The sequence below is a fragment of the Globicephala melas genome, chromosome 19 (genome assembly GCF_963455315.2).
Source record: "Globicephala melas chromosome 19, mGloMel1.2, whole genome shotgun sequence".
NCBI lineage: Eukaryota > Metazoa > Chordata > Mammalia > Artiodactyla > Delphinidae > Globicephala > Globicephala melas.
Window position 1 is genome coordinate 43,315,147 of NC_083332.1, and position 26,887 is coordinate 43,342,033.

At 36.6% G+C, this 26,887-nt stretch overlaps 1 protein-coding gene across 16 annotated transcripts in view; it reads right to left on the reverse strand.

Annotated features, from left to right (window-relative positions):
* TERB1 (telomere repeat binding bouquet formation protein 1) overlaps positions 1-26,887 on the reverse strand; it is a 46,575-nt gene that overhangs the window by 12,464 nt on the left and 7,224 nt on the right. For 11 of the 16 annotated variants that reach the window (XR_011376991.1, XR_011376995.1, XR_009560103.1 and 8 more), the window contains 11 exons: positions 25,908-26,071; positions 23,885-23,995; positions 23,567-23,695; positions 21,730-21,861; positions 20,523-20,583; positions 20,313-20,428; positions 20,087-20,209; positions 15,519-15,671; positions 13,964-14,095; positions 12,326-12,451; positions 11,035-11,192 (listed from right to left, as the gene is read on the reverse strand). Coding sequence is in view for 5 of the 16 variants with exons in the window: in XM_060289356.1 (XP_060145339.1) it covers positions 11,035-11,192; positions 12,326-12,451; positions 13,964-14,095; positions 15,519-15,671; positions 20,087-20,209; positions 20,313-20,428; positions 20,523-20,583; positions 21,730-21,861; positions 23,567-23,695; positions 23,885-23,993 (1,239 nt within the window). In the remaining 11 variants the exon portion in view is untranslated. Of the gene's footprint in view, positions 1-11,034; positions 11,193-12,325; positions 12,452-13,963; positions 14,096-15,518; positions 15,672-20,086; positions 20,210-20,312; positions 20,429-20,522; positions 20,584-21,729; positions 21,862-23,566; positions 23,996-25,907; positions 26,072-26,887 lie in introns of those variants that run through there. The other 5 variants (XR_011376993.1, XR_011376996.1, XR_011376998.1 and 2 more) reach the window with 5 other exon arrangements.

The window sequence follows — 26,887 nt, forward strand, 5'->3', positions numbered from 1 at the left end:
AATCATAAAAGAAAAACCTATACTTTACCACATAAAAATTTTTTTTAAGTTCTGCTAGAGATGAAGAATATTGGGGGGTGGGGACCCAGAGGAAAAAAGGGCCAAAAGCAAAATCAAATACAAATCAAAACAGCTAGAAAGAATATGTATGTCATATCTTGAGTTACAGTAGAATTTTTCTAGTAACATTTATAAAAAGCTACTACAATGAACTATGAAAAAGATCAGTAACAGTGTAGAAACATAGGAAAGGAGATGAACAGTTCACAAGAAAGGAAATATAAATAAATAGCTCTTACACATATGAAAAATGCTCCATCTCACTTTAATAAGAAAAATAAACATTAAAGGTAAATGAGATATCTTTCTTTATTTTATTTTTTTTACATTTTGGCCCCACCGCACAGCATGTGGGATCTTAGTTCCCCGACCAGGGATCGAACCCGCGCCCCCTGCATTGGAAGTTCGGAGTCTTAACCACTGGACTGCCAGGGAAGTGCCATAGACATCTTTTTTTTCTTTTTTTTGCGATACGCGGGCTTCTCACTGTTGTAGCTTCTCCCGTTGCGGAGCACAGGCTCCGGATGCGCAGGCTCAGAGGCCATGGCTCACGGGCCCAGCCGCTCCGCGACATGCGGGATCTTCCCGGACCGGGGCACAAACCCGTGTCCCTTGCATCAGCAAGCAGACTCTCAACCACTGTACCACCAGGGAAGTCCCTAGACATCTTTCTTCATCTATGACACTGGCAAAGACCAAAAGGGTATAGGGAAACATTCTGTACATTATGGGGGAGAGTGTAAACTGGTACACCTCTAGGGAGAAACAATTTGACAGTATCTTTCATAATAAAAACTGTGGGACTTCCCTGGTGGCACAGTGGTTAAGAATCCGCCTGCCAATGCAGGGGACACCGGTTTGATCCCTGGTCTGAGAAGATCTCACATGCCACGGAGCAACTAAGCCTGTGTGCCACAACTATTGAGCCTGAGCTCTAGAGCCCGCGAGCCACAACTACTGAAGTCCGTGCGTTCTAGGGCCCACGTACCGTAACTACTAAGCCCACGTGCTACAACTACTGAAGCCCGCGCACCTAGAGCCTGTGCTCCGCAACAAGAGAAACCACCGAAATGAGAAGCCCACGCACTGCAACGAAGAGTAGCCCCCGCTGGCCACAACTAGAGCGAGAAAAGCCCAAGTGCAGCAACGAAGACCCAACGCAGCAAAAAACAAACAAACAAAAACATTGTGTATATCTTTTAAAAAATCCTATAGATATACTTTTACATGTGCAAAATGTTAATGTTATTAACTGCAGTATGGTTTGTAATAGCTAAAAGTTGGAATCTGAAAGTTCATCTCAAGGGGAACTAGCATATCCATCAGTGGAATACTCTGCAATTGTAAGATATATAGGTAGACAGATAGATAGATAGGACTTCCAGGTAAAGATGATGACTTTAACACCCATATTTATTTTCATTCCTTCCAAAAAAACAATTAGAACAACAGTTCTTAAAAAGGCATAGGTGGACTTCCCTGGTGGCGCAGCAACAAAGACCCAACACAGCTAAAAATAAATAAATAAACAAATTTATTAAAATAAATAAATAAAAAATAAAAAGGCATAGGGATTTCCCTGGTGGCACAGTGGTTAAGAATCTGCCTGCCAATGCAGGGGACACGGGTTTGATCCCTGATCCGGGAAGATCCCACACACCGCGGAGCAACTAAGCCCATGTGCCACAACTACTGAGGCTCCGCTCTAGAGCCCGCAAGCCACAACTACTGAGCCCGCGTGCACCTAGAGCCCGTGCTCTGTGACAAGAGAAGCCACCGCAATGAGAAGCCCACGCACCGTAATGAAGAGTAGCTCCCACCTGCCGCAACTAGAGAAAAGTCCTTGTGCAGCAATGAAGACCCAACGCAGTCAAAAAAAAAAAAAAAAAGGCATAAACCCACAAGGAGAAGCATAAATTCCACAAGGAAAAATGGAAGAAGATACAAATGCAACAAAATTTTGGAATTGGAAAGCAGATAGGTGAATGACAGCCTATTTAGCAGACTTGATAAAGTTGAATTTAAATAAATGAAGCAGGGCTTCCCTGGTGGCACAGTGGTTAGGAATCCGCCTGCCAATGCAGGGGACACAGGTTCGAGCCCTGGTCTGGGAAGATCGCACATGCCACAGAGCAACTAAGCCCGTGCGCCACAACTACTGAAGCCCACGCGCCTAGAGTCCGTGCTCCACAACAAGAGAAGCCACCACAATGAGAAGCCTGCACACTGCAACGAAGAGTAGCCCCTGCTCACTGCAACTAGAGAAAGCCCGCACACAACAACAAAGACCCAACATAGCCAAAATAAATATAAATAAATAAATAAAGCAGACTTAGGCTTCCCTGGTGGTGCAGTGGTTGAGAATCTGCCTTCCAATGCAGGGGACATGGGTTCGATCCCTGGTCTGGGAAGATCCCACATGCCGCGGAGCAACTAAGCCTGTGTGCCACAACTACTGAGCCTGTGCTCTAGAGCCCGCGAACCACAACTACTGAAGCCCGCACAACTAGAGCCCGTGCTCCACAATGAGAGAAGCCACCGCAATAAGAAGCCCGAGCACTGCAATAAAGAGTAGCCCCCGCTCGCCGCAACTAGAGAAAACACCTTGTTTTAGATGCAGGGCCTCCCCATCCCCAGGTCTGCCCAATAAACTCTTTGGGAAAACCAGGAGAAAAAATTAGAATTGTCATTGATATATTTAAAAGAAGAATGCCTGTTAAGTCTTAAGTCCATGAAATGAGAATAAGATAATTGAAAAGGAGTAAAAAAGAGGCTTTGGTAACTAAAAACATAATAGCAGAAGTGAAAAACTCAATAGGTTAGTTTAAAAAGTAAATATGAGAACATTTCCCAGAATGTAGAACAAAAAAAGAGAAGAAAATAAGAGAGAAATGATAAGAAGGAAGACCAGCTTAAGAAGTCCAACAAATAAATAATAGGAGTCTCAGAAAACAAGGAAAGAGAAAACAGGGAAGCAATCATCACAGCATAATGCTATAAACTTTCCCAGAACTGAAGGACATAAGTCGAAAGATTGAAAGGGCCCACTATGTATATAACACAATGAATGACAAGAGACTGACACCACACTGTAAAATTTTAAAACACTGGGGATAAAAATTATATAAGCTTCCAGAAGGAGAACACAGGTCACACCAAAGGATCAGAATGGCTTTGGACCTCAAGAGTAACACTGGAAACTACAAGACTATGGAGCAACACGTTTAATATACTGAGGTGATTTCCAATCTAGAATATTTTGTCCAACCAAACTATCAATTAATTCTGAAGGCAAAATAAAATTATTTTCATATTTACAAGGTCTCAAAAAAATTACATACTATGTACCCTTTTTCAGAAAGCTAAAGAAGAATGTAGCCCACCAAATGGGAAACTAAACCAAAAAAGAGAGAATGACACAGGATCCAGGAAATCAGGAATCAAGGAAAGATACAAAGAGAATCATTAAGATGATGGTAAAGGAGTATCCCAGGGTAACAGCTGTGTACATGACATAAAGGATGTACCAGTTCTTAATTTATTGCTCCTCAACTCCAAACCTATCCTCCTTTGTCCTGCATTGTAAAACTTAAACTAGACTCTATAGACCACTATTCTAGGGCTAGCCAGTGTTAGACTCTGACATCAGAATGTGCTAGAGGGGCAATACAAGGATGGAATAAAAAGAAGGGACTTTTTCTTCTTTTGGTGCCGTGTTGTTTTGAGTGGTGGCAAGTGGAGGCAGACTTGTATTATAGGAAATGCTAAAAGAGGTTCGTAGGGCTTCCCTGGTGGCGCAGTGGTTGGGAGTCCGCCTGCTGATGCGGGGGATACGGGTTCGTGCCCCGGTCTGGGAGGATCCCACGTGCCGTGGAGCGGCTGGGCCTGTGAGCCATGGCCGCTGGGCCTGTGCGTCCGGAGCCTGTGCTCCACAACGGGAGAGGCCGCAGCGGTGAGGGGCCCTTGTACCGCAAAAAAAAAAAAAAAAAAAAGAGGTTCGTAATTTCTGGGACTTCCTTGGAGGTCCAGTGGTTAAGACTCCACGCTTCCACTGCAGGGGGCATGGGTTCGATCCCTGTTGGGGGAACTAAGATCTTGCATGTCGCACAGTGTGGCCCAATAGAAAAAAAAGAAAAAGAGGTTCATAATTTCTTTAAAATATAATTGTCCAGTGATTTTGCTCTTAGGTATTTATCGAAGAGAAATGAAAATGTACACTACAGGCACAGAAGTGTACACCAATGTTCACATAACATTATTGCTAGTAGCCAAGATCTAGAAGCAACCCAAATGTCTATCAGTTGGTGAATGGATACACAAGTTGTGGTGTGTCCATACTATGGAATATTACTCAGCAGTAAAAAGGAACAAAATATTAATAAAACAACATTGGTGAATCTAAAAAACATTATATATTAAGTGAAATAAATCAAACACAAAATATTATATAATATATGATTCCATTTACATGAAATTATAGAAACGGACACTAATGACAGAAAGCAGATCAGTGAATTGCCTAGGCTGAGGATGGGGAATGGGACTGTCTATAAAGGGAGACAAGGAAACATTTTAGGGTGAGTGGACTGTTCTATATCTTGACTGTCCTGATAGTTACACAACTGTATAAAATTATCATAACTCGGGGACTTCCCTGACAGTCCAGTGGTTAAGACTTTGCCTTCCAGTGCAGGGGGTAATGGTTCGATCCCTGGTTGGGAAGCTAAGATCCCATATGCCTCACAGCCAAAAAAACAAAACATAAAACAGAAGCAATATTGTAACAAATTCAATAAAGACTTTAAAAATGGTCCACATCAAAAAAAAAAAAAAGAAATAGAAATATGAACAGAACAATCACAAGTAACGAAATTGAAACTGTGATTTAAAATATTCCAACAAGCAAAAGTCCAGGACCAGATGGCTTCACAGATGAATTCTATCAAACATTTAGAGAAGAGCTAACACCCATCCTTCTCAAACTCTTCCAAAAAATTGCAGAGGAAGGAACACCCCCAAACTCATTCTATGAGGTCACCATCACCCTGATACGAAAACCAGACAAAGATACTACAAAAAAAGAAAATTACAGACCAATATCACTGATGAATATAGATGCAAAAATCCTCAACAAAATACTAGCAAACAGAATCCAACAACACATTACAAGGATCATACACCATGATCAAGTGGGATTTACCCCAGGGATGCAAGGATTCTTCAATATACGCAAATCAATCAATGTAATATACCATATTAACAAATTGAAGAAGAAAAACCATATGATCATCTCAATAGATGCAGAAAAAGCTTTTGACAAAATTCAACACCATTTATGATAAAAACTCTCCAGAAAGTGGGCATAGAGGGAACCTACCTTAACATAATAAAGGCCATTTATGACAAATGCACAGCAAACGTCATTCTCAATGGTGAAAACTGAAAGCACTGCCTCTAAGATCAGGAACAAGACAAAAGGAATACAATTGGAAACGAAGTAAAACTGTCACTGTTTGCAGATGACATGATACTATATATAGAGAATCCTAAAGACGCCACCAGAAAACTACTAGAGCTAATCAATAAATTTGGTAAAGTTGCAGGATACAAAATTAATGTACAGAAATCTCTTGCACTCCTATACACTAATGATGAAAAATCTGAAAGAGAAATTAAGGAAACACTTCCATTTACCACTGCAACAAAAAGAATAAAATACCTAGGTATAAACCTACCTAGGAAGACAAAAGACCTGTATGCAGAAAACTATAAGACAGTGATGAGAGAAATTAAAGATGACACAAACAGATGGAGAGATATATCATGTTCTTGGATTGAAAGAATCAATACTGTGAAAATGACTATACTACCCAAAGCAATCTACAGATTCAATGCAATCCCTATCAAATTACCAATGGCAGGCTTCTCTGGTGGCGCAGTGGTTGAGAGTCTGCCTGCCGCTGCAGGCGACACGGGTTCGTGCCCCGGTCAGGGAAGATCCCACGTGCTGCGCAGCGGCTGGGTCCATGAGCCACAACTACTGAGCCTGCGCATCGGGAGCCTGTGCTCCGCAACGAGAGGGGCCGCAATAGTGAGAGGCCTGCGCACCGCGATGAAGAGTGGCCCCCGCTTACCACAACTAGAGAAAGCCCTCGCACAGAAAAGAAGACCCAACACAGCAAAAATAAATTAATTAATTAATAAACTCCTACCTCCAACATCTTAAAAAAAAAAAAAAATTACCAATGGCATTTTTTACAGAACTAGAACAAAAAATCTTAAAATTTGTATGGAGACACGAAAGACCCCAAATAGTCAAAGCAGTCTTGAGGGAAAAAAAGGGAGCTGGAGGAATCAGACTCCCTGACTTCAGACTATACTACAAAGCTACAGTAATCAACACAATATGGTACTGACACAAAAACAGAAATATATATCAATGGAACAGGATAGAAAGCCAGAGATAAACCCACACACCTATGGTCAACTACTCTATGACAAAGGAGGCAAGGATATACAATGGGGAAAAGACAGTCTCTTCAATTCAATAAGTGGTGCTGAGAAAACTGGACAGCTACATGTAAAAGAATGAAATTAGAACACTCCCTAACACCATACACAAAAATAAACTCAAAATGGATTAAAGACCTAAATGTAAGACTGGACACTATAAAACTCTTAGAGGAAAACATAGGAAGAACACTCTTTGACATAAATCACAGCAATATCTTTTTTGATCCATCTCCTAGAGTAACGGAAGTAAAAACAAAAATAAACAAATGGGACCCAATGAAACTTAAAAGCTTTTTCAAAGCAAAGGAAACTACAAACAAGATGAAAAGACAACCCTCAGAATGGGAGAAAATATTTGCAAACAAATCAACGAACAAAGGATTAATCTCCAAAATATATAAGCAGCTCATGCAGCTCAGTATTAAAAAACCAAACAACCCAATCCAAAAATGGGCAGAAGACCTAAATAGACATTTCTCCAAAGACATACAGATGGCCAAGAAGCACATGAAAAGCTACTCAACATCACTAATTATTAGAGAAATGCAAATCAAAACTGCAATGAAGTATCACCTCACACCAGTTAGAATGGGCATCCTCAGAAAATCTACAAACAACAAATGCTGGAGAGGGTGTGGAGAAAAGGAAATCCTCTTGCACTGTTGGTGGGAATGTAAATTGATACAGCCACTATGGAGAACAGTATGGAGGTTCCTTAAAAAACTAAAAATAGAATTACCATATGACCCAGCAATCCCACTACTGGGCATATACCCAGAGAAAACCATAATTCAAAAAGACACATGCACCCCAGTGTTCATTGCAGCACTATTTACAATAGCCAGGTCATGGAAGCAACCTAAATGCCCATCAACAGACAAATGGATAAAGAAGATGTGGTACATATATACAATGGAATATTACTCAGCCATAAAAAGGAACGAAATTGGGTCATTTGTAGAGACGTGGATGGACCCAGAGACTGTCATACAGAGTGAAGTAAGTCAGAAAGAGAAAAACAAATATCATATATTAATGCATATATGTGGAACCTAGAAAAATGGTACAGATGAACCGGTTTGCAGGGCAGAAATAGAGACCCAGATGTAGAGAACAAATGTATGGACACCAAGGTGGGAAAGTGGCGGGGGGGGGGCAGTGGTGGTGGGATGAATTGGGAGATTGGGATTGACATATACACACTAATATGTATAAAATGGATAACTAATAAGAACCTGCTGTATAAAAAAATAAATAAAATTTTAAAATTCAAAATAAATAAATAAAACTTAAAAGATTATCTCTTGTGGAATAAAAAAAATTATTATAGGGCTTCCCTGGTGGCGCAGCGGTTGAGAGACCGCCTGCCGATGCAGGGGACGCGGGTTCGTGCCCCGGTTCAGGAGGATCCCGCATGCCGCGCAGTGGCTGGGCCCGTGAGCCATGGCCGCTGGGTCTGCATGTCCGGAGCCTGTGCTCCGCAACGGGAGAGGCCACAGCGGTGAGAGGCCCGCGTACGGCAAAAAAAAAAAAAAAAAAAAAAAAAAAATTATTAAAAGAAAATATATCATAAGTCAAACTGAATGCTTAAAATGTGTGATTACCATTGTATGTAAATATTATTTTATTAAACATTAAAATATTTTTAGAAAAAAGATAGCTGTTTAAAGCAAAAATAATATTACTGGGCAGTTTATGACAAATGTAGCAGTAAAACGTATGGCAATAGCACAAAGAACAAATGGAAATGTAAGCACACTACTGCAAAGGTCTTACAATATTACATGAGTGGAATGATATTATTTGAATATAGACCATGATGAGTTAAAGATGTGTATTATAAATCCTAAAGCAATCCCTTAAAAAACCAAGAATATTTAGCCAATAATCTAACATGAAATATAAAAGAATATTTAAAAATAATATAAAAGGTGGCAGGAGAGCAGGAATAAAAGGAACAAAGAACAAATGGGACAAACAGGAAGCAAATAGCAATATGGTAGACTTAAACCCAAATATATCCGTAATTACATTAAATGGTAATGAAATGATCACATCAATTAAAAAGCAGAAATACACAGGATAATAAAGACCAAACTATATACTGAAACCCATGCTAACTATAAAGACATAGGCTATAGGTAAAAGAGTATGTCCAGGGACTTCCCTGGTGGTGCAGTAGTTAAGAATTCACCTGCCAATGCAGGGGATATGGGTTCAATCCCTGGTCCAGCAAGATCCCACATGCCGCGGAGCAACTAAGTCCATGCACCACAACTACTGAGCCTGTGCTCTAGAGCCCACAAGCCACAACTACTGAAACTCCCGCGTCTAGAGCCTGTGCTCCGCAACAAGAGAAGCCACCACAATGAGAAGCCCGCACACCGCAACAAAGAGTAGCCCCTGCTCGCCGCAACTAGAGAAAGCCCATGCACAGCAACGAAGACCCAATGTAGCCAAAAATATATAAATTAAAAATAAATTTAAAAAAATAGAGTATGTCCATCAACTGATAAATGGATAAGTAAAATGTAGTACACACAATGGAAAACTCTTTGGCCATAAAAAGCAATGAAATACTGATACATGCTGAAAGATGAATGAGCCTTGAAAACATGCTAAGTGAAAGAAGCCAGTCACAAAAGACCACATACTATGTGATTCCATTCTTATGAAATACCCAGAATAGGCAAATCTGTAGAGTTAGAATAGAAGATTGGTGGTTGCTTATGGCTGCGGATCAGAGTGTTCAGGGAAATAGCTAAAGGGTACAGAGTTTCTTTTTGAAGGAATAAAAATATTCTAAAGTTGACTTTGGTGATTATTGCACATATCTGTGAATAAAAACTACTGAACTGTACACTTTAAATAGGCAAATGGTATATGAATTACATCTCAATAAATCTATTTTTTTAAAAAAGGAAAGAAGTACTGATATATACTACAACATGGATGAACCTTGAAAATGCACTAAATGAAAGAAGTCAGTCACAAAAGACCACATATTATATAATTCAATTTATATAAAAAGTCCAGAATAGACAAATACAGAGAGACAAAAAATAGATCAGTGGTTGCCTAGGGTTGGGGGAGGATGGATGGGGGAATACAGAGGGTGACTGCTAAATGGTATGGAGTTTCTTTTTTGGGGTGATAAAAATGTTTTAAAATTAAATGTGGTAATGGTCACACAATTCTGTGAGTATACTAAAAACCAATGAAATGTATACTTCAACTGGGTCAATTGTATGGAATGTGATTTATATCTCAATAAAGCTCTTACAAAGATATAAATGTAGCAGGATACTTACTCTAGAGTTGGTTACACTGGTGAGAGATTAAATATTTTCTAAATGTCCATCAATAAAAGACTAGTTAAATCAAATATGGTAATCTATGATATTGAATACTACTCAGTCATTTAAAAGAATAAAATTACTATACTAAATTAGATGCTGTGTTTTTATTTTTTTAAATGCATGCACATACAAAGACACAAAGCATACATACATAGTAAAAATATGGAAATGGGGTTTCCTTGGTGGCTCAGTGGTTAAGAATCTGCCTGCCAATGCAGGGGACATGGGTTTGAGCCCTGGTCTGGAAGATCCTACATGCTGTGGAGCAACTGGGCCTGTGAGCCACAACTACAGAGCCTGCACTCTAGAGCCCGCGAGCCACAATTATTGAGGCAGCATGCCACAACTACTGAAGCCCGCATGCCTAGAGCCTGTGCTCGGCAACAAGAGAAGCCACTGCAATGAGAAGCCCACACATGGCAACGAAGAGTAGTCCCCGCTCGCCTCAACTAAAGAAACCCTGGGGGCAGCAACGAAGACCCAACGCAGCCAAAAATAAATAAATTAATTATTTTTTTAAAATATGGAAATGTGTGTATGTGTATATATACATACATAAACATGTGTATATATACAGTTGACCCTTGAACAACATGGGGCAGTTGAAAATCCACATATAACTTTACAGTCAGCCCTTCATATCCACAGTTCCACATCCATTGAATCGACCAACCTGAGAGCCTGAGACTGTGTAGTGCTGTAGTACATATTCATTGAAAAAAATCCATGTATGAGTGGATTCAAGCAGTTCAAACACCTGTTCAAGGGTCAACTGTATGTGTGTGTATATATATACACACACATACAGAGAGAGAGAGATTATTACTTCTCCATTCTTTCTCCTTCTTGAACGCTTATTATACAAATGATAGATCTCTTGGCTCTGTCTTCCATGTCTCTTATTTTTTCAGTCATCATTTCCACTTTTTAAAAATATTTTTTCTGTGTTCAAGGATGATTCCTCAAGTATTACTAATGAATTTTAAATTTAAAACCATTAAAATAAAAAGTAACTTGGCAAGAAAAATATTTTACCCTCCAATCTGTATTATTAAAAAATATTTGAAAAAAGTTCTACATTCTTTGAAACAAAGAAGCCAACCTCATTTCCTTCTCTTTCAAGCTGTTCTATTCTGTGTAGAATTTCCTTCGCTTTCTTCCAGTAATCTTCAAGATTCTTCTCTTTCATATTTATGTCCTTTAATTGTTCTTCATTTTCATCAAAAGAATATTCTCCTAGACTTAGAGATAACGTCTCAGCTTTATAATATGGGAAAAAATAGGAGTTTATCCATTACTAGAAATGTTATTTTAACACTTTTAATAAAGACAAACTCATACCCCATACCCCCTTCTCTAAATTTTGCACATCCAAACCATCTTAACTGCCTAAGTGGTACTGAAAATAAGTGGAAAGCAAGTGCTTGGCAGAGGCTGAGGACACAAAGAGTCATAAATTAGATTTTACTCTTCAGAATTATAGAGAAAAGAAAATAGCAAGAAAACATGTTATGCTAGGCATACAAACACACTCAGGTTTATGGCTACTGGTTTTAGTTTTTTTTTTTTTAACACAGTTTCCATAAAGTGGTTCCTTCCTATATTCTTTTAAATTCTCTTTTTACATATTGTGGCAGCAGTTTTCCCCCAAAAGACCAAAATCCTTTTCATGGCCACTTTCTCTATGCTTCAGCCATCAATTCCTTCAATGCACCAGGCTCCCTCCTCTCACAGGACATTTGTGCCTCACTGTTGCGTATGCCTGAGACACTGGACCATAACAAACTCCCTTCTTTTCACCTAATTAACTCTCTACATTCAGATTTCAGATGAAGAATCACTTCCTCCCAAAGCCTTTTCTGCTCCAAGTCTAGGTCACAGTCCCTGTTACAGGTTAAGATCTGTGCTCCATCCATTCTTAACCTGTACGTTAATTTATAATAACACATTCATTTTTGGGATTATTCAATTACTACCTATTTCTGTAGTTACACTAACCTCTGTAAACACATAGACTATTGTTTCTTATCACTGTATCCCTAATGCCTAGCACAGTGCCTGGCAAATAAGAGACACTCAAACATTTTTTAAATAAATAAATTAAGGTATTTTATGTTATGATTTAATCATAAGTCACTTGTAGCCCTCAAATTTAAGTCCTACAGCTAAATCTGTCCACACTGCATTAAATAAGTGAATTATCTATACTGTTGTTCTCTTCCATATAAGTTTTTTACACGCTGTAGTACTCTAGTTGTCACGTCAAAATTATATAATCTGCTTTTCAAATGTAAGAAGAGCTTGGGAGCTAAAGGGGCTTGGTTCATCAAAGCAGATATAATTCTCTTGCATAAAGTTTGGTTAGTATTTTTTTAAAGTAATAGTAAACTTACTAATTTTTTTGCAGTTGTGAAGCACAAAAGTGGCAGCTTTGTTTAGTTCCTCGTCCTGAGATTCAGTTAAGACTTGTATCATGAGTGGAAGCCCATTGCTTTTAAAAAGGTCATACTGATTTTCCTCTAGAAAACACATCAAAGATTAAAGCAGAAGATAGTTACTTTATTTATTTATTTATTTATTTATTGGCCACACTGCGCGGCTTGCAGGATCTTAGTTCCCTGACCAGAGATTGAATCCCGGCCCCTGCAGTGGAAGTGCAGAGTCCTAGCCGCTGGACCACCAGGGAATTCCCAATAGTTATTTTATCTTAAACTATATGCATGAGGTCATAATTCTTCCTTGTGATAATTATGAACATAGTTCAAATTTTAAGATACAGAAAAACAAAGTTTAAAGGTATTTTCAATTTAGAAAATAATCTACTTATATAAGATACCTAAGTCTCATAAGTGATAATCTCTTAAACACAGTGATAAACACAGCCACAGAGCGGTGTCACACCTCATAAGAGTAAAGAAACTGCCCTCACTTGGTTTAAAAAAAGGTTTTGTTGTCAATTATACCTCAATAAAAAAATAAAAATTAAATTAAAATTTTAAAGGTATAGTGAATCCTAAATTATACAGAGGTGAAGAGAAAGTATAGAGAAATAAACGAATGGAGAGAATGGAAAATGAGGGAAGAGAGAGCAGAAGAAGCAAGAGAGAATAAAAAGAGGGAAGTGGAAAAGTGGGAGGAGGAGAGAGAGGAGATTGGAGGAAGGGAGAAAGGAGAGAGGAAAGTGAAAAGTGTTGGGGGACTTCCCTGGTGGCGCAGTGGTTAAGATCCGCCTGCCAATACATGGGACACGGGTTCAAGCCCTGGTCTGGGGAGATCACACATGCCACGGAGCAACTAAGCCCGTGCGCCACAACTACTGAAGCCTGCATGCCTAGAGCCCGTGCTCTCCAACAGAGAAGCCACCGCAACAGAGAAGCCACCACAACAAGAGAAGCTACTGCAATGAGAAGTCCATGCACCACAACGAAGAGTAGCCCCCTCTTGCTGCAACTAGAGAAACCCCACATACAGCAATAAAGACCCAATGCAAAAATAAAATAAATAAATTTATTTTAAAAAAAAGTGAAGAGGGTTGGAAAGGAGGAAAGTGGAAAGAGGAAGAATGGCAGGAAAGTGGAGAGAAGGAGAAAATGGAAGGGGAAGAGAAAAAAAAGAGAGAGGAGAGAATGATAAGTAGAGAAAGAAAGAACTTTCTAAGGTTTTCAACAAGGAAAAACAGGATCGTATCTGTGCAGCAGTGTGAAGAGTGGATTGAAAAATGGAGATAGAAGGAAGAGGACACAGGGAGGAATCTATTGTAATAACATTGGTGAAAGATGTTGAGGGGCTGAGGGCTTAAATGGGGAAAATAGCACTGGAATTGAGCAGAAGGGAATAAGGAGGGGTAAACAGAAGTAGAGCCACAGGTCTTAGGGACTGACTGAATACCACGGCTGAAGAAGGATGAGGAGCAAAATGACTGGTTTGGGGATTAGGAGAAAGGCAATACTTTTAAGCTGGGTGGGTGGGAAGGAATAGTGTATTTCCACTCCACCGTTTTAACTAACACACAAAATAAATCCAATACTTACCACAATCCTCTGTACAATGACCAACAGTAAGTATGATACTAAATTTTTCTCCTGAATCCAGACTTTCATGAAGCAGTAATGCTAGAAGTTTTGAAACAATGTGGTACTTGGATAGTACTACCCCAAAAGTAGCTAAAACAGGAAAAAAAGAACAAGTACAAACTTAAAACGTATAGCTATACATATAGTATTTTCCAGATATTACATTATACTATTTTTCAGATCTTATCCTGGGAGAATGACATTATGTAACTACATAATATCTAAAATTCACATCTCATATAACATCTAATATATATGTATATATATGTGTGACTATAAACAAATTCATTGTAATAAAATGGTGGCTTATATAGCCCTCATTAATTCCTCTTCCCATACTAAAGACATTATACTAAAGCAAGTTTTTTGAAGAATGCTTTCTTCTAAGTTGTCCTGCATAATGTTGTGAATATGAAGTAATAATACTACCTTCCTAAAAGCTACTTACTCTCACCTTACATTCCTCCTCTTATCTAGATTGACAGTAAAGACCTTCCTATGAAATCGATTCCTGCCTGTCATTGAAATACACTATTAACTGGCCACGGTTCTACTGACGTTAATGATGCAGTGGAGCATACCTGAAGCTATACTGAGATGTGAAAAATTCAAGAAGTCCACCAATTTAAGCTACACTTCTCACGGTTTTGTTCTTCGTGTGTATGTGTGGTGTTTTTTTTTTTCTTTTGTAACAGAGTTCAGAGTCTAACTACTGACAGCAACAAAAAGGTTGTGAATTCCTCAGCAGACTACATCTTAATAATTTTTGTATCTCTAGAGCTCACATAGAGCCCAGCACATAGCAGGCCCTAAATAACCGATTTTTTAAAAAATGATCTATTTTTTTCAGTTATTTGTGAATGTCGAGAGTTACAGAGATTTATAGACTATCATTCCTCAGTATCTGTACATGTGAGAAGCAGCCATGAGTTCAAGTGTGGTTCTGTTACTCACTGGTTACAGTAGGGTAAGTCTATCTCACACTTATCAGATAGAGGCATATCTTAATTCTTTATCTCACTTTTTAAAATCTATAAATTGGGCTTTCCATTCCCTATGTCTCCAAAATGTCCCTTGATTTCTCATCTAAAATTTTTTTTTATCACAAGTTGCCAACAGCACTTTATTTTTTCTTTTCAACATCCTGTTCTGCGGCTTCCTTGGCCCTTTTTGCCCGGATGCCAAAGAGCCGGGCATTGGCACGGGCCATGTGGAGTAAACTTTTTCATTTAATGCAGCTTTTTAAGCGAAACAAAGGTTTAGGACTGACAGACTCTTATCTTGATTCTATCATCAAACCTGAACTCAGAAGACCTAGATTTGAATTCTTAGGGAAGTCATAACCTCCATGAGAAAATAAGGAGTTGGATTAGATAATTTCTAAGTTTCTCTCCCACTTATGAGAAACTGGAAGTCCAATCCATGTTAGCGTTCAATCTATCATTTTAACATTCACCATGCTGAATTGAAGCAAAATGCAATTGCAGAAAAATTACTAAGTGTTTTCACTCACGATTATCAGCAATACATGCATCCACTGTCTTTGTCACCACCACTGCAAGCTTAGCACTGGAAAGAGTCTTGTGTGAATCAGATTCCAACTGCACAAGAACTTGAGACAATATATCCAGTCCACCCACAGATATAAAGTATTTCTGCACGTATGCTTAAGGAATAAAGTAGCAGAACTATTATACTTCAAACAAGTATATGGTTTCATTAAATTAATTTGCACTAAATATAACATTAACTTGACTTTTTAAAATACTTACTAAAAATCCCAAAATGAAAAATCCAATCTTTACCTGTGCATATACATAATCACAAGATTGATTTTATTTACTTACATAAGAAACTCACTTTGACATAGTACAACTACATGTATAGTACAGTACTTCTTTCTTGTATGTTAGATATCTTGTTTCATTTAGCAAGAACTGGTATATTTTGCAAGAATGACATTAAATTCAAGTCCTTCAAGAGCTATAAAGAATAGATTCATTCATTTAGCTTGGTATTACAATTAGCAGGCTGACTACTTTCTGAATTCCAACATAACTCATTCCTCAAATCTGAATCAACAAAGGGCAGAGAAAATTAACTGTTTCAAAAAAACCACACATATTTCATCCATCTTATTTAAGCCTAATTCTTTTACTTCTTGGAGCATAAAAGTATAACATATTGTTGAGAGTCATAACAACTATTCCAAGCAAAGATTGGATGACAGATACATTTTTAAAAAGCATTTAGTCTTTTGTTCCCCTGTAGGAAAAGATTCTGATGGCAAAGTACCCCACAGGTCTGTGAATTCAACAGCCCCTATCCCAGCAATGGGCATATATCAAATGGATATATGGGCTAGTGATTATAATTCTGTCACAAACCTTCTTCCCAGTCTACCCTAGTACCACAAATTGAGCCAGGATGATTTAAACACAAAAATTACTTTTTGTATTGTTCAATAAAACACAAAAATCTTAATCTAAAAAAATCATGTTCAAAAATTTCTACATCAGAACAGAACTGTTAGGAAATGTTATTTAAGGATAAGCAAACATTTTCAATATTATGGAGACTCCAAAATAGGCTTCTTTACTACAAAGTATTTTCATTAAAAAAATCTTTAAAAAAGGAAGTATCTTAAAATTCTTAGATGAAATTGGGCACTATGTTACCACAAAGATTTTCATTTATAGTCTATGTAATGAAAATTCAGGCTTATAAGCAGAAGAACATCCTAGTCTACACCTGTACACTGAATATTTCAAATTACCTCTAATCTATTTCATGTCAGTTTGCTGAGAGTAATAAGGTCCTATAAGTAGGACACAGCAGTGTTACTCATCTAAGTTGGTACTTAAAGAAAGAGGAAATGTCAAAGCATCATGGAAATAGATTTCAATTTTTGAAATTATAGAGATATGTTCCTTTGCATGTGAAACATGACTATTTGCTTTAAACATCTGAATATAGATACACACCAGGAACGTGTGAGAAGGTTCTAGTTGTTCCACATCCTCATCACTATTTAATATCACTAGCCTTTCTACTTTTAACCATGCTAGTGGGTGTATAGGGCTATCTCCTTGGGGTTTTCCTGGGTACAAGTTCTTTATCAGATGTACATTTCACAAATATTTTCTCCCACTCTATGGCTTGCCTTTTCACCTTAACAGGATCTTTTGAAGAGTAAAAGATTTTAATTTCAGTGCAGTCCGATTTATAATCTTTTCTTTAGTGGCTCATGCTTTTTGTGTCCTAAGAAATCTGTCTACTCCCAAATTATAAAGATATGTTTTTGTCTAGATGTTTTATAGTTTTAGTTCTTACATTAAGGTGTAGGGATCATTTCAAGTTAATTTGTGTATACTGTGTAAGGTAAGGGTTGAGCTTCATATTTCACAGATAGATAAGTACTTTTTCCAGCACCATTTGTTTCTACCTTTTCCAACACAGAGTTACTGTGGCACCTTTATAGAAAATCAACATTCGTAGAAAATCAATCATATATATATGTCTATTTCTAGGTTCTCTACTTTTTCCATTGATCTATGTCTACACTTACACCAATGCTACACTCTTGATTACTGTATAGTAAGTATTGAAATCAGGTAATATAAACCCTACAATTTTGTCCTTTTTCAAAATAATTTTGACTATCCTAGCCCCTTTGCATTTCCATGTAAATTTTAGAATCAGCTTGTCAATTTCTGCAGAAAAGCCCGTTGAGATTTTGATGGGGAGTGCCAAGAATCTAGAGGTGAATTTGAGAAGTGACAGTATAACAGTATTGAATCTTACAATCCATGAATATGATATCTCTCCCATTAATTTAAAGTTCTATCTCAGCAATGTTTTATAGTTTTCAGCATATAGATATAGCAGATGAAATCATTAAATGTACCCTTAAGTATTTTGTTTTTTTAATATTATTGTAAATGGCAGTTACTTTAAGTTCCCAAGTGTTGCTAGTATTTCTGTATATGATCTTGTATCCTGCAACCTTGCTAAAATCGCTTATTAGCTCTGTAGCTTTTTGTAGATTCTTCGGACAATCATGTCATCTATGAATAAATACTATATTTTCTTCTTCCTTTTCAATCTCTATGCCTTTTATTTCATTTTTGTGCCTTACTGCACTGACTTGGATGTCCAGTCAAATAATGAGAGTGGCCATCCTTGTCTTTTTTACAATCTTAGGGGGAAAGCATTAAGTCTTTCACCATTTAAGTATGTTAGCTGTAGTACTTTGTAGAAGCCCTTCATCACATTGAGGAAGTTCCCTTCTATTCCTGGCTTACCAAAATCTTCTGTCATGAATGTATGTTGAATTATGTGAAAAGCTTTTCCTGCATCTTTGGAGATCATATAGTTTTTCTTTTCTAGTCTATGTATATTGTGAATTTCCTAATGTTAAACCAATCTTGCATGCCTAAAGTGAATGCCACTTGGTCAGAATATATTATCCTTTCTATATATTGCTGGATTGATTTGTTAATATTTTGTTATGGATGTTTGCATCTATGATCATAAAGGATATTGGGCTACAGTTTTCTTGTAATGTCTTTTTCAAGATTTAGTGTGGAAATAATGCTGCCCTTAAAAGTTTGTTGGGAAGTGTTTCTTCTACTTGTATTTCCTGGAATAATTTATGTAGAATTTTTTTTCCTTAAATGTTTGGTAGAATGCACCAGTGAAGCCTTTTTTCTTTTCTTTTATTTATTTTTAGCTGCGTTTGGTCTTTGTTACTGCGTGCAGGCTTTCTCTAGTTGTGGCGAGTTGGGGCTACTCTTCGTTGCAGTGCACGGGTTTCTCATTGTGGTGGCTTCTCTTGTTGTGGAGCACAAGTTCTAGGCACGTGGGCTTCAGTAGTTGTGGCATGTGGGCTCATAGTTGTGGCTTGCAGGCTCATAGTTGTGGCTCGTGGGCTCTAGAGCACAGGCTTCAGCAGTTGTGGCGCACGGGCTTCGTTGCTCTGAAGCATGTGGGATCCTCCCGGACCAGGCCTCAAACCCATGTCCCCTGCACTGGTAGGCGGATTCTTAACCACTGTGCCACCAGGGAAGCCCCAGTGAAGCCTTTATGACCTGGAATTTCCTGTGTTAAGGTTTTAAACTACAAATTCAATTTCACTATTAGATATAGGAATATTCAGGTTATCTATTTCTTCTTGAGTGAGCTTTTGTAGTTTGTGTCTTTCAAAGAATTTGTCCAGTTCATTTAAGTTATCAAATTTAATGGCATAAGGTTGTTTCTACTATTCCTTTGTTATCCTGTTAATATCTGTTAAGATATAGAGATGTCATCTCTCATCTCTTATAATTTGGGCCTTCTATTTCGTGGTTAGTCTTGGTAAAGGATCCATTTTAGTGATCTTTTCAAAGAACTAGCTTTTGGTTTAATTGATTACTCTGTTCTTTTTCTATTTCATTGATTGCTAATCTTCTCTTTGTTATTTCCTTTGTTATGCTTACTTTGAGTTTAACTTGCTCTGATTTCTAGTTTCTTAGGTGGAAACTAATATAATTGATTTGAGACCTTCCTTCTTTCCTATGCAAGCCTTATTGCTATAAATTTCCATCTAAACACTGATTTTGCAGCATCCCACTGTTTAATTTTGTGTTTTCATTACCATTAAGTTAAAAACATTTCTAATTTCCTTTATGATTTGTGATTCATAGGTTTGTATTTTTATTTTGATGTGGGTTTTTTTAGTACTGTGTTGCTTAATTTCTAGATATTAGGGACTTTTCTAGATGTTTTACTTTTATTAATTTCTAATTTAATTCTATGTGGTCAGAGAACACTCTCTGTGGGTTTTTACAGTTTTGCTGTGTAGGTGTTCTGTTTTGTGAGGATATATGGGAAGACTCAAAACTATGCTGCCACCACCATCTTCCCATATCTTCTTAACAACATCTATTTTTAAGATTTTCTATGTATAAGATTTTAACTTATACAATAGTATAAATGGATCCAAAATGACACAACTTACTGGAATTCATTAATTCAATAGGTTTTTGTTATGCTTTAAAATATGTTTTTTAAAGTACAACCTAGAGAATAATGAATACTTACTGTTATTTGCAAGAGTGAGTCCAATAAATGAGCAAATAGGGCGAATTATCTCAGGTTTCGTGCAATTTATTAGCCAGTCATTAGCATGTGGAAAAAGTGAAGAGCAAAGCATTTGATTTTCATCTGAAAGGAGAAAAAGGCAATCATATTTTAATATACTTGGAAAATATCAGTTTTTTATTTGTTTTTATCTTTATTTTTATATGTAAATATTTGAGATAATTACCATTTTGAGGATTGTTGACACAGACACACAGAGTACTACACACTGAAGACCACAACTGATAACTCTGGAAAACATTTTCATCTGACAAATTCAACTCATATTTTGAAAGGACTGTCCTATTAGGTTAAATAGAAAAGGAAGTAATTAATACAAATGTGTTAAGGTCTTAAGAAATCAATAATTAATAACAAGAAATGTATATTTACTTACTTGAACAACTGTGATAGAACTGAAATACAACCTGTTTCTCTCACAAGCGTCTGTCCAGTCCCTTAAAAAAATAGCCATATATTACATGAATATGACTTCTGTTTAGAAAATAATTTTGTAGAAATGGAGAACAACATTTAAGTAGTATTTTTTTAAGTAGCTTTTTTTTTTTTTTTTTTTGCGGTACGCGGGCCTCTCACTGTTGTGGCCTCTCCCATTGCAGAGCAACAGGCTCCGGACGCGCAGGCCCAGCGGCCATGGCTCACGGGCCCAGCCGCTCCGCGGCATGTGGGATCTTCCCGGACCGGGGTACGAACCCGTGTCCCCTGCATCGGCAGGCGGACTCTCAACCACTGCACCACCAGGGAAGCCCAGTAGTATTTTTAATAAATAACTTTCAGTCACTTTAAAGTATTATAAAGTACAATAGAGAATTACAGTAGGTAAAAATCTGTAATCAAGATTATTACGGAAAATACATTACTTACGTTTAGAGAATGATAGTATTCAAATTTCCTCTAAAAATTGCAAAACACTTATTTTGCATGGTTCTGTGTTACAATACCAAAATATGCTCCAAAATAGAAAAAAAATTAATTCAAAACATAAAAATAGAAAAAATAAAATCTAGAAGCATTTAAAATGCATATAATATTTCTAACAATTTGAAGATTTAAATAAGCAATGTTAATAAAATAACCTTAGCCTGGGCAACCTTAGCCTAGGTATACAGGAACACTCTATACACTACCCTTGCAACTTTTCTGTAAATCTAAGATTGTTCCAAAATAAAAACTAAAACAACAACAACAAAAACAAAGTAAAACTTTCGCCAAGAGATACATGAAATTTAACACCATTGCTGATTGATAAAATGACCTTAAATACAATGATAATTAAATGGCCAATTCAGTGGAAAATCAACCAAACTAATTCATTAAACGCTCCCCTTTTGCTTTTAAAGCTGTTTCTTTTCAATGTTAATTAAATAATGCAAATCACTTTAGTATTTTTTAAAATACTAAATTAATAAATATCAAACAATTAAATGCATGCTATTAATTCTCTTTTCTTTAAAGCTGTAGTTCTCAGAAGTTAGTAAGATTAAAAAAGGTACTGACATAAAGACTAGAATAAAAGGACTAATAATGACTGTTCCAATTTATTATTTTAAAAATATTTCCATAACATAAGAGAATGTACTTACTATTATTTGAAACTAGAACCAAAATAACATAGACAGACATTCTTTTCAAATTTGTGTTTGAATCATTGTTAGATAAGAACCAAGTTAAGTCTTCAAACAATTCTGAAGTGCACAAAGTCTGCTGACAGTAAACTGAAATATGAAAATATAATTTTAATTTCTATGTATTAGCACAGACAAGTTTTAAAATATGCTGAACAAAATATAAAATTGCCATATGGACAATTCTCAACCAATTCTCATTTCACTGACATTTATTAGTCATAAAACAAATTCTGACAAACTTATGTGCTTACTCAATTAACAGACCAAAGAAGCAATATTTTAATCAGAAGTAGTTGACTAGGTTCTAAACATGTATTGCAATCTCACAGAATTTCCAATAAAAGCCTAACTGAACAAAAATTTAAAATAAAACATGACCAAAAAATTGACGATAAGTAACAAAACATAGCCAAAGAAAAATTTAAGAAAATTCAGAAACCTGCTTTAGAAAAGAAGGACAAATGATACTTGTGGTATTTTTAAAGACTTTTCTAGATATAAAAATATCTTTCCCAAAGACAAAAATGATACCTACACGACAGGAGAGGCTTTTTGGTGATAATCATGCAATAAGCAGAATTTTTAAAAAATAATTTGAACACATATATCCAGTGTCTAGAATAGCTTTTAGACACTCTCAAAGGCAAAGGCAATGTCTTATTTATCCCCAATGCCTAGCACACAGCTTGGTTCTCAACAAGTGGTGAAGAAATATTTAACGGTTGAAAATATAAGAATATAAAGTTATTTGACAAACTAATAGTTTAGATTTAACCTCATTTCAGGTATGCTACAGAAACATGTTTTTGTTGGCCATACAGAAAGCATATTTATCCACATGTAAGATGGCTGTAAGTTATCTTCATATTTTGATTCAAGTACCTGGATATATAGATAATGAACAGAATAGAAAAACTAGAAATAGACTCATTAAGTGATAATGGTAGCATCTCAAATCAATGTGAAAAAGATCTACTTTTAATAAGAAGTGTTGGGATAGCTGGATTGCCATATTAAAAAAAAGATAAAACTGGAACCTTCACCACATCATATCCCAGGAAAATTCAAAAAGAATAAAACATGTATAACTAAAAAATAAAATCATACAAGTACCAAAAGAAAACATGGGTGGATTCCCCTGTAATCTGGGAGTATGGAAAATTTTCTTATGATTCAAAATCCAAAAGCAAAAAAGAGAAAGAATGATGAATTTTTATTTTTATAAAAATAAAAAACATTCATATGGCAAAAAAAAAGCATAGTAAAAGACAAAGTAAAAAAAATGTTTCCAACTAATGGCAAGAAAAATTGTGAAAGATTTTGAAATGGATGATAACAATTACTGAATGTCCTGTCTAGCACACCCTTCTAGATTATTTGTCTTTTACTGTCTTTGGGCTATTTTATAACTCTGTAAATTGTAGAAAACTGATATTAATGCAAGTTATTCTTGTCCACAGAAATGCAAAACATTTCGACTGGTAGAACATAATTGATTTTTAACCTGCAGACACTGACCAGTTATGTGCCTATTCCTAAATTTCAGCTTTCCCAAATGCCTATAGTATTGTTTTTTGCCATTACTTTTGAAACAGTTGTAACATTTCACTCGTTCCCTCATTAGTTAATAAGATAAATAAAATCTTTGGTATGCATTAATTTAAATAAAATACCTGGAAAAAACTATCCAGACATGTAAAAAAGGAATTGAATTCTAAAATTATTTTTTAGTAGTTTGTTGAAGTATAACACAATGATTAAAGGATAGTGAAATAAAGTTTTCTTATTTTACCATTTTGTTCTGCAACAGCTCCTAATGTATATAATGCTGCTTCTTTTACCATACTATGTTCACTTGACTTTGCAAGATCTTTTACAAACATCAAACCACCAATTTCCCGAAAATAAAGACCTGCATTACCTGTAGAGTGTGCAGACAAAACAAAGAAGAATATTTATTGTAATTATTATTTTAAGGACAATAAATCACATGAACCCAGTAACATAATATGTAAAATAACTGAGTAGAAGAGAAAGAACTATGCATATTTCATATATCACAATACTAAACAACTAGAATCACAAATAAAAATTCACTATCATATCTTACTGTTTTGTTGGCAAATTGAATGAATAGTGACCAGAGCTTCCTTTTGCGAAAAAGCATTGTCCATTTGATACTTCAGACACTCCAATAATAAGTTCAGGTCAGTCTTCATTCCTAAAGAACAAAAATTTCATTATTTTAAACCAAACATTTCCTTTCAAAATTTAACCATTTAAATTTCACACTCTAAATACATATCTTTGTATTTGCTTTTTAAATAATATGTATTACTTTTTAAAATCTAATAAGCAGGGGCTTCCCTGGTGGCGCAGTGGTTGAGAATCTGCCTGCCATTGCAGGGGACACGGGTTCGAGCCCTAGTCTGGGAAGATCCCACATGCCGCGTAGCAACTAGGCCCATGAGACACAACTACTGAGCCTGCGCGTATGGAGCTTGTGCTCCGCAACAAGAGAGGCCACGACAGTGAGAGGCCCGTGCACCGCAATGAAGAGCGGCCCACGCTCACTGAAACTAGAGAAAGCCCACGCACAGAAACGAAGACCCAACACAGCAAAAAACAAATAAATAAATAAAATTTTTAAAAAATCTAATAAGCAATAAAGATATGTAAAAGAAAGATGTTCCTTAGATAATATAACTTGAAATGAATTTCTTATAATTATTTGATTTTCCCTTTGCATGAAATATATGAAAAGAAAATCCAAATATTATTCTCTTTAATTAAAGCCACATTGGTTTAAATTTCTGCTATTTAGAATGAACTGAATGAAAATGAAAATACACTATATTAGGGGCTTCCCTGGTGGCACAGTGGTTAGGAATCCGCCTGCCAATGCAGGGGACACAGGTTCAATCCCTGGCTCAGGAAGATCCCACATGCCACGAAGCAACGAAGCCCGTGCACCACAACTACTGAGCCTGCTCTCCAGAGCCCGCGAGCCACAACTCCTGAAGCCTGGGCGCCTAGAGCCCATGCTCTGCAACAAGAGAAGCCACCACAATGAGAAGCCCACGCACTGCAATGAAAAGTAGCCCCGACTCCCCACAGCTAGAGAAAGCCCGCGCACAGCAACAAAGACCCAATGCAGCCAAAAATAAATACAATAAATAAATTTTTAAAATACCTTTAAAATAAAAGTAGTGTTTTCTGAAGTGAAGATAAGCCACAAATGGAGAAAATACTTGTAAAGCACATATCTGATAAAAACATATCCAGAAAACATATAGACCTTTCAAAACTCAACGAGAGCAATAAAACAATGAGCAAAAGATTTGAACAGACAAAAAAGATACACAGATAGCAAATGAGCACATGAAAAGCTGCTCTACATCATTAATCATTAGGAAAATGCAAATTAAAACCGTAAGGAGACATTATTACATGCCCACTAGAATGACTAAAATTTAAAAGACTGACCACAACATATTTTGACAAGGATACAAAGGAACTATAACTCTCATATACTGCTGGTGGACACATAAAATAGTACAACCACTTTGAAAGTTTAGCAGTTTCATAAATTGTTAAACATACACCTAAAATTTGATGCAGTCATTCTACTCCTAAGTACTTACTCAAAATAAAAGGAGATATATGTACATACAAAGACTTGTACACAAATGTTCATGGTGACATTATATGTAATAACCAAAAATTGTAAACAACTGAAATGTCCATCAGCAGATGAATGGATAAAGAAGTTGTGGTATAACCATACAATGGAATACTATTTAGCGATAAAAAGGAACTAAGTATTCATACATACAACCACATGGATAAATCTCAAAATACTTATGCTGAGTGAAATAAACTACACACAAAGAAGAGTATACGATAGTATACTGTACAATTCCACATACTGAAAAAACACAAACTAGTCTACAGTAATGGAAGGCACATCAGTGGTTGCTTGGGGAAAGGAGGTCCAGGAAGGCATAGAAGGGAGGTATTACAAAGGGACATGAGGCTATGTTCACTATACTGATTATGCTGATGTTTACACAATGCTGGGTATATACACATGTTAAAATTTATCAAAATACAAAGTTTAAATATTTATTTACGGGCTTCCCTGGTGGCACAGTGGTTGGGGGTCCGTCTGCCGATGCGGGGGACGTGGGTTTGTGCCCCGGTCCAGGAGGATCCCGCGTGCCGCGGAGCACCTGGGCCCGTGGGCCGTGGCCGCTGGGCCTGAGCGTCCGGAGCCTGTGCTCCGCAGCGGGAGAGGCTGCAGCGGTGAGAGGCCCACGTACCGCAAAAAAAACAAAAAAACAAAAAAAAACATATTTATTTACAACTAAAAGGAAACAACAGACAATCATTTCCCTATAAAATTCTTTACAATAGCCTTTAAACAATTTCTTGTCTTGGTTTTAAGGATTTAAATAAAATTGTACATAGACTTTGACATAATGCTTGAATTAATATTTAAAGTTTTCAAAGATATAGGATGAAAGGAGGAAAAAAATATAGAGAAGCACACTAAAAAAAAACAACTAAGATCTATTGTGAATCAATTAGTCTTCCTCTTGACAGAAATTCAACTGGCAATTTGGTTCAATGAAATAATTCATGACTCAATTTGTTAGTAAAATATCATAGTACAAAGGTTATCACTGAGTTGTCTTGGAGTAACAGCAAACTTTTATTGATCATGTTCTACATTAATAGAAACCATAAGAAGGTTAGTGTGACTGTACAGATATCAATAAGCCATTCATCATCAATAACAAGCCAAAGAGGATTTTTGATGGGGCATGGTGATTTTCAATTCTAGGCACAGAAACTTTTTATGTACTTTCCTTAATTCCTTCTGTACTTCTTTTTCATACTTTAATATTTCCTATCATAATCCCTCCCTTCCCAGACAAAGCACCTACTGATAACTACAACTGGGTTTTTATCTTCTCCAGGCTATGCAAGCTAGCTCCTTCAATAACTCCTGAAGAAAATAAACAAGCAAACAAAAACTGAAGTGTTTACAACACCAAAACCACAAGCAATAAAAGCAAATTCAATAAATTGGACTTAAAACTGAAAATTT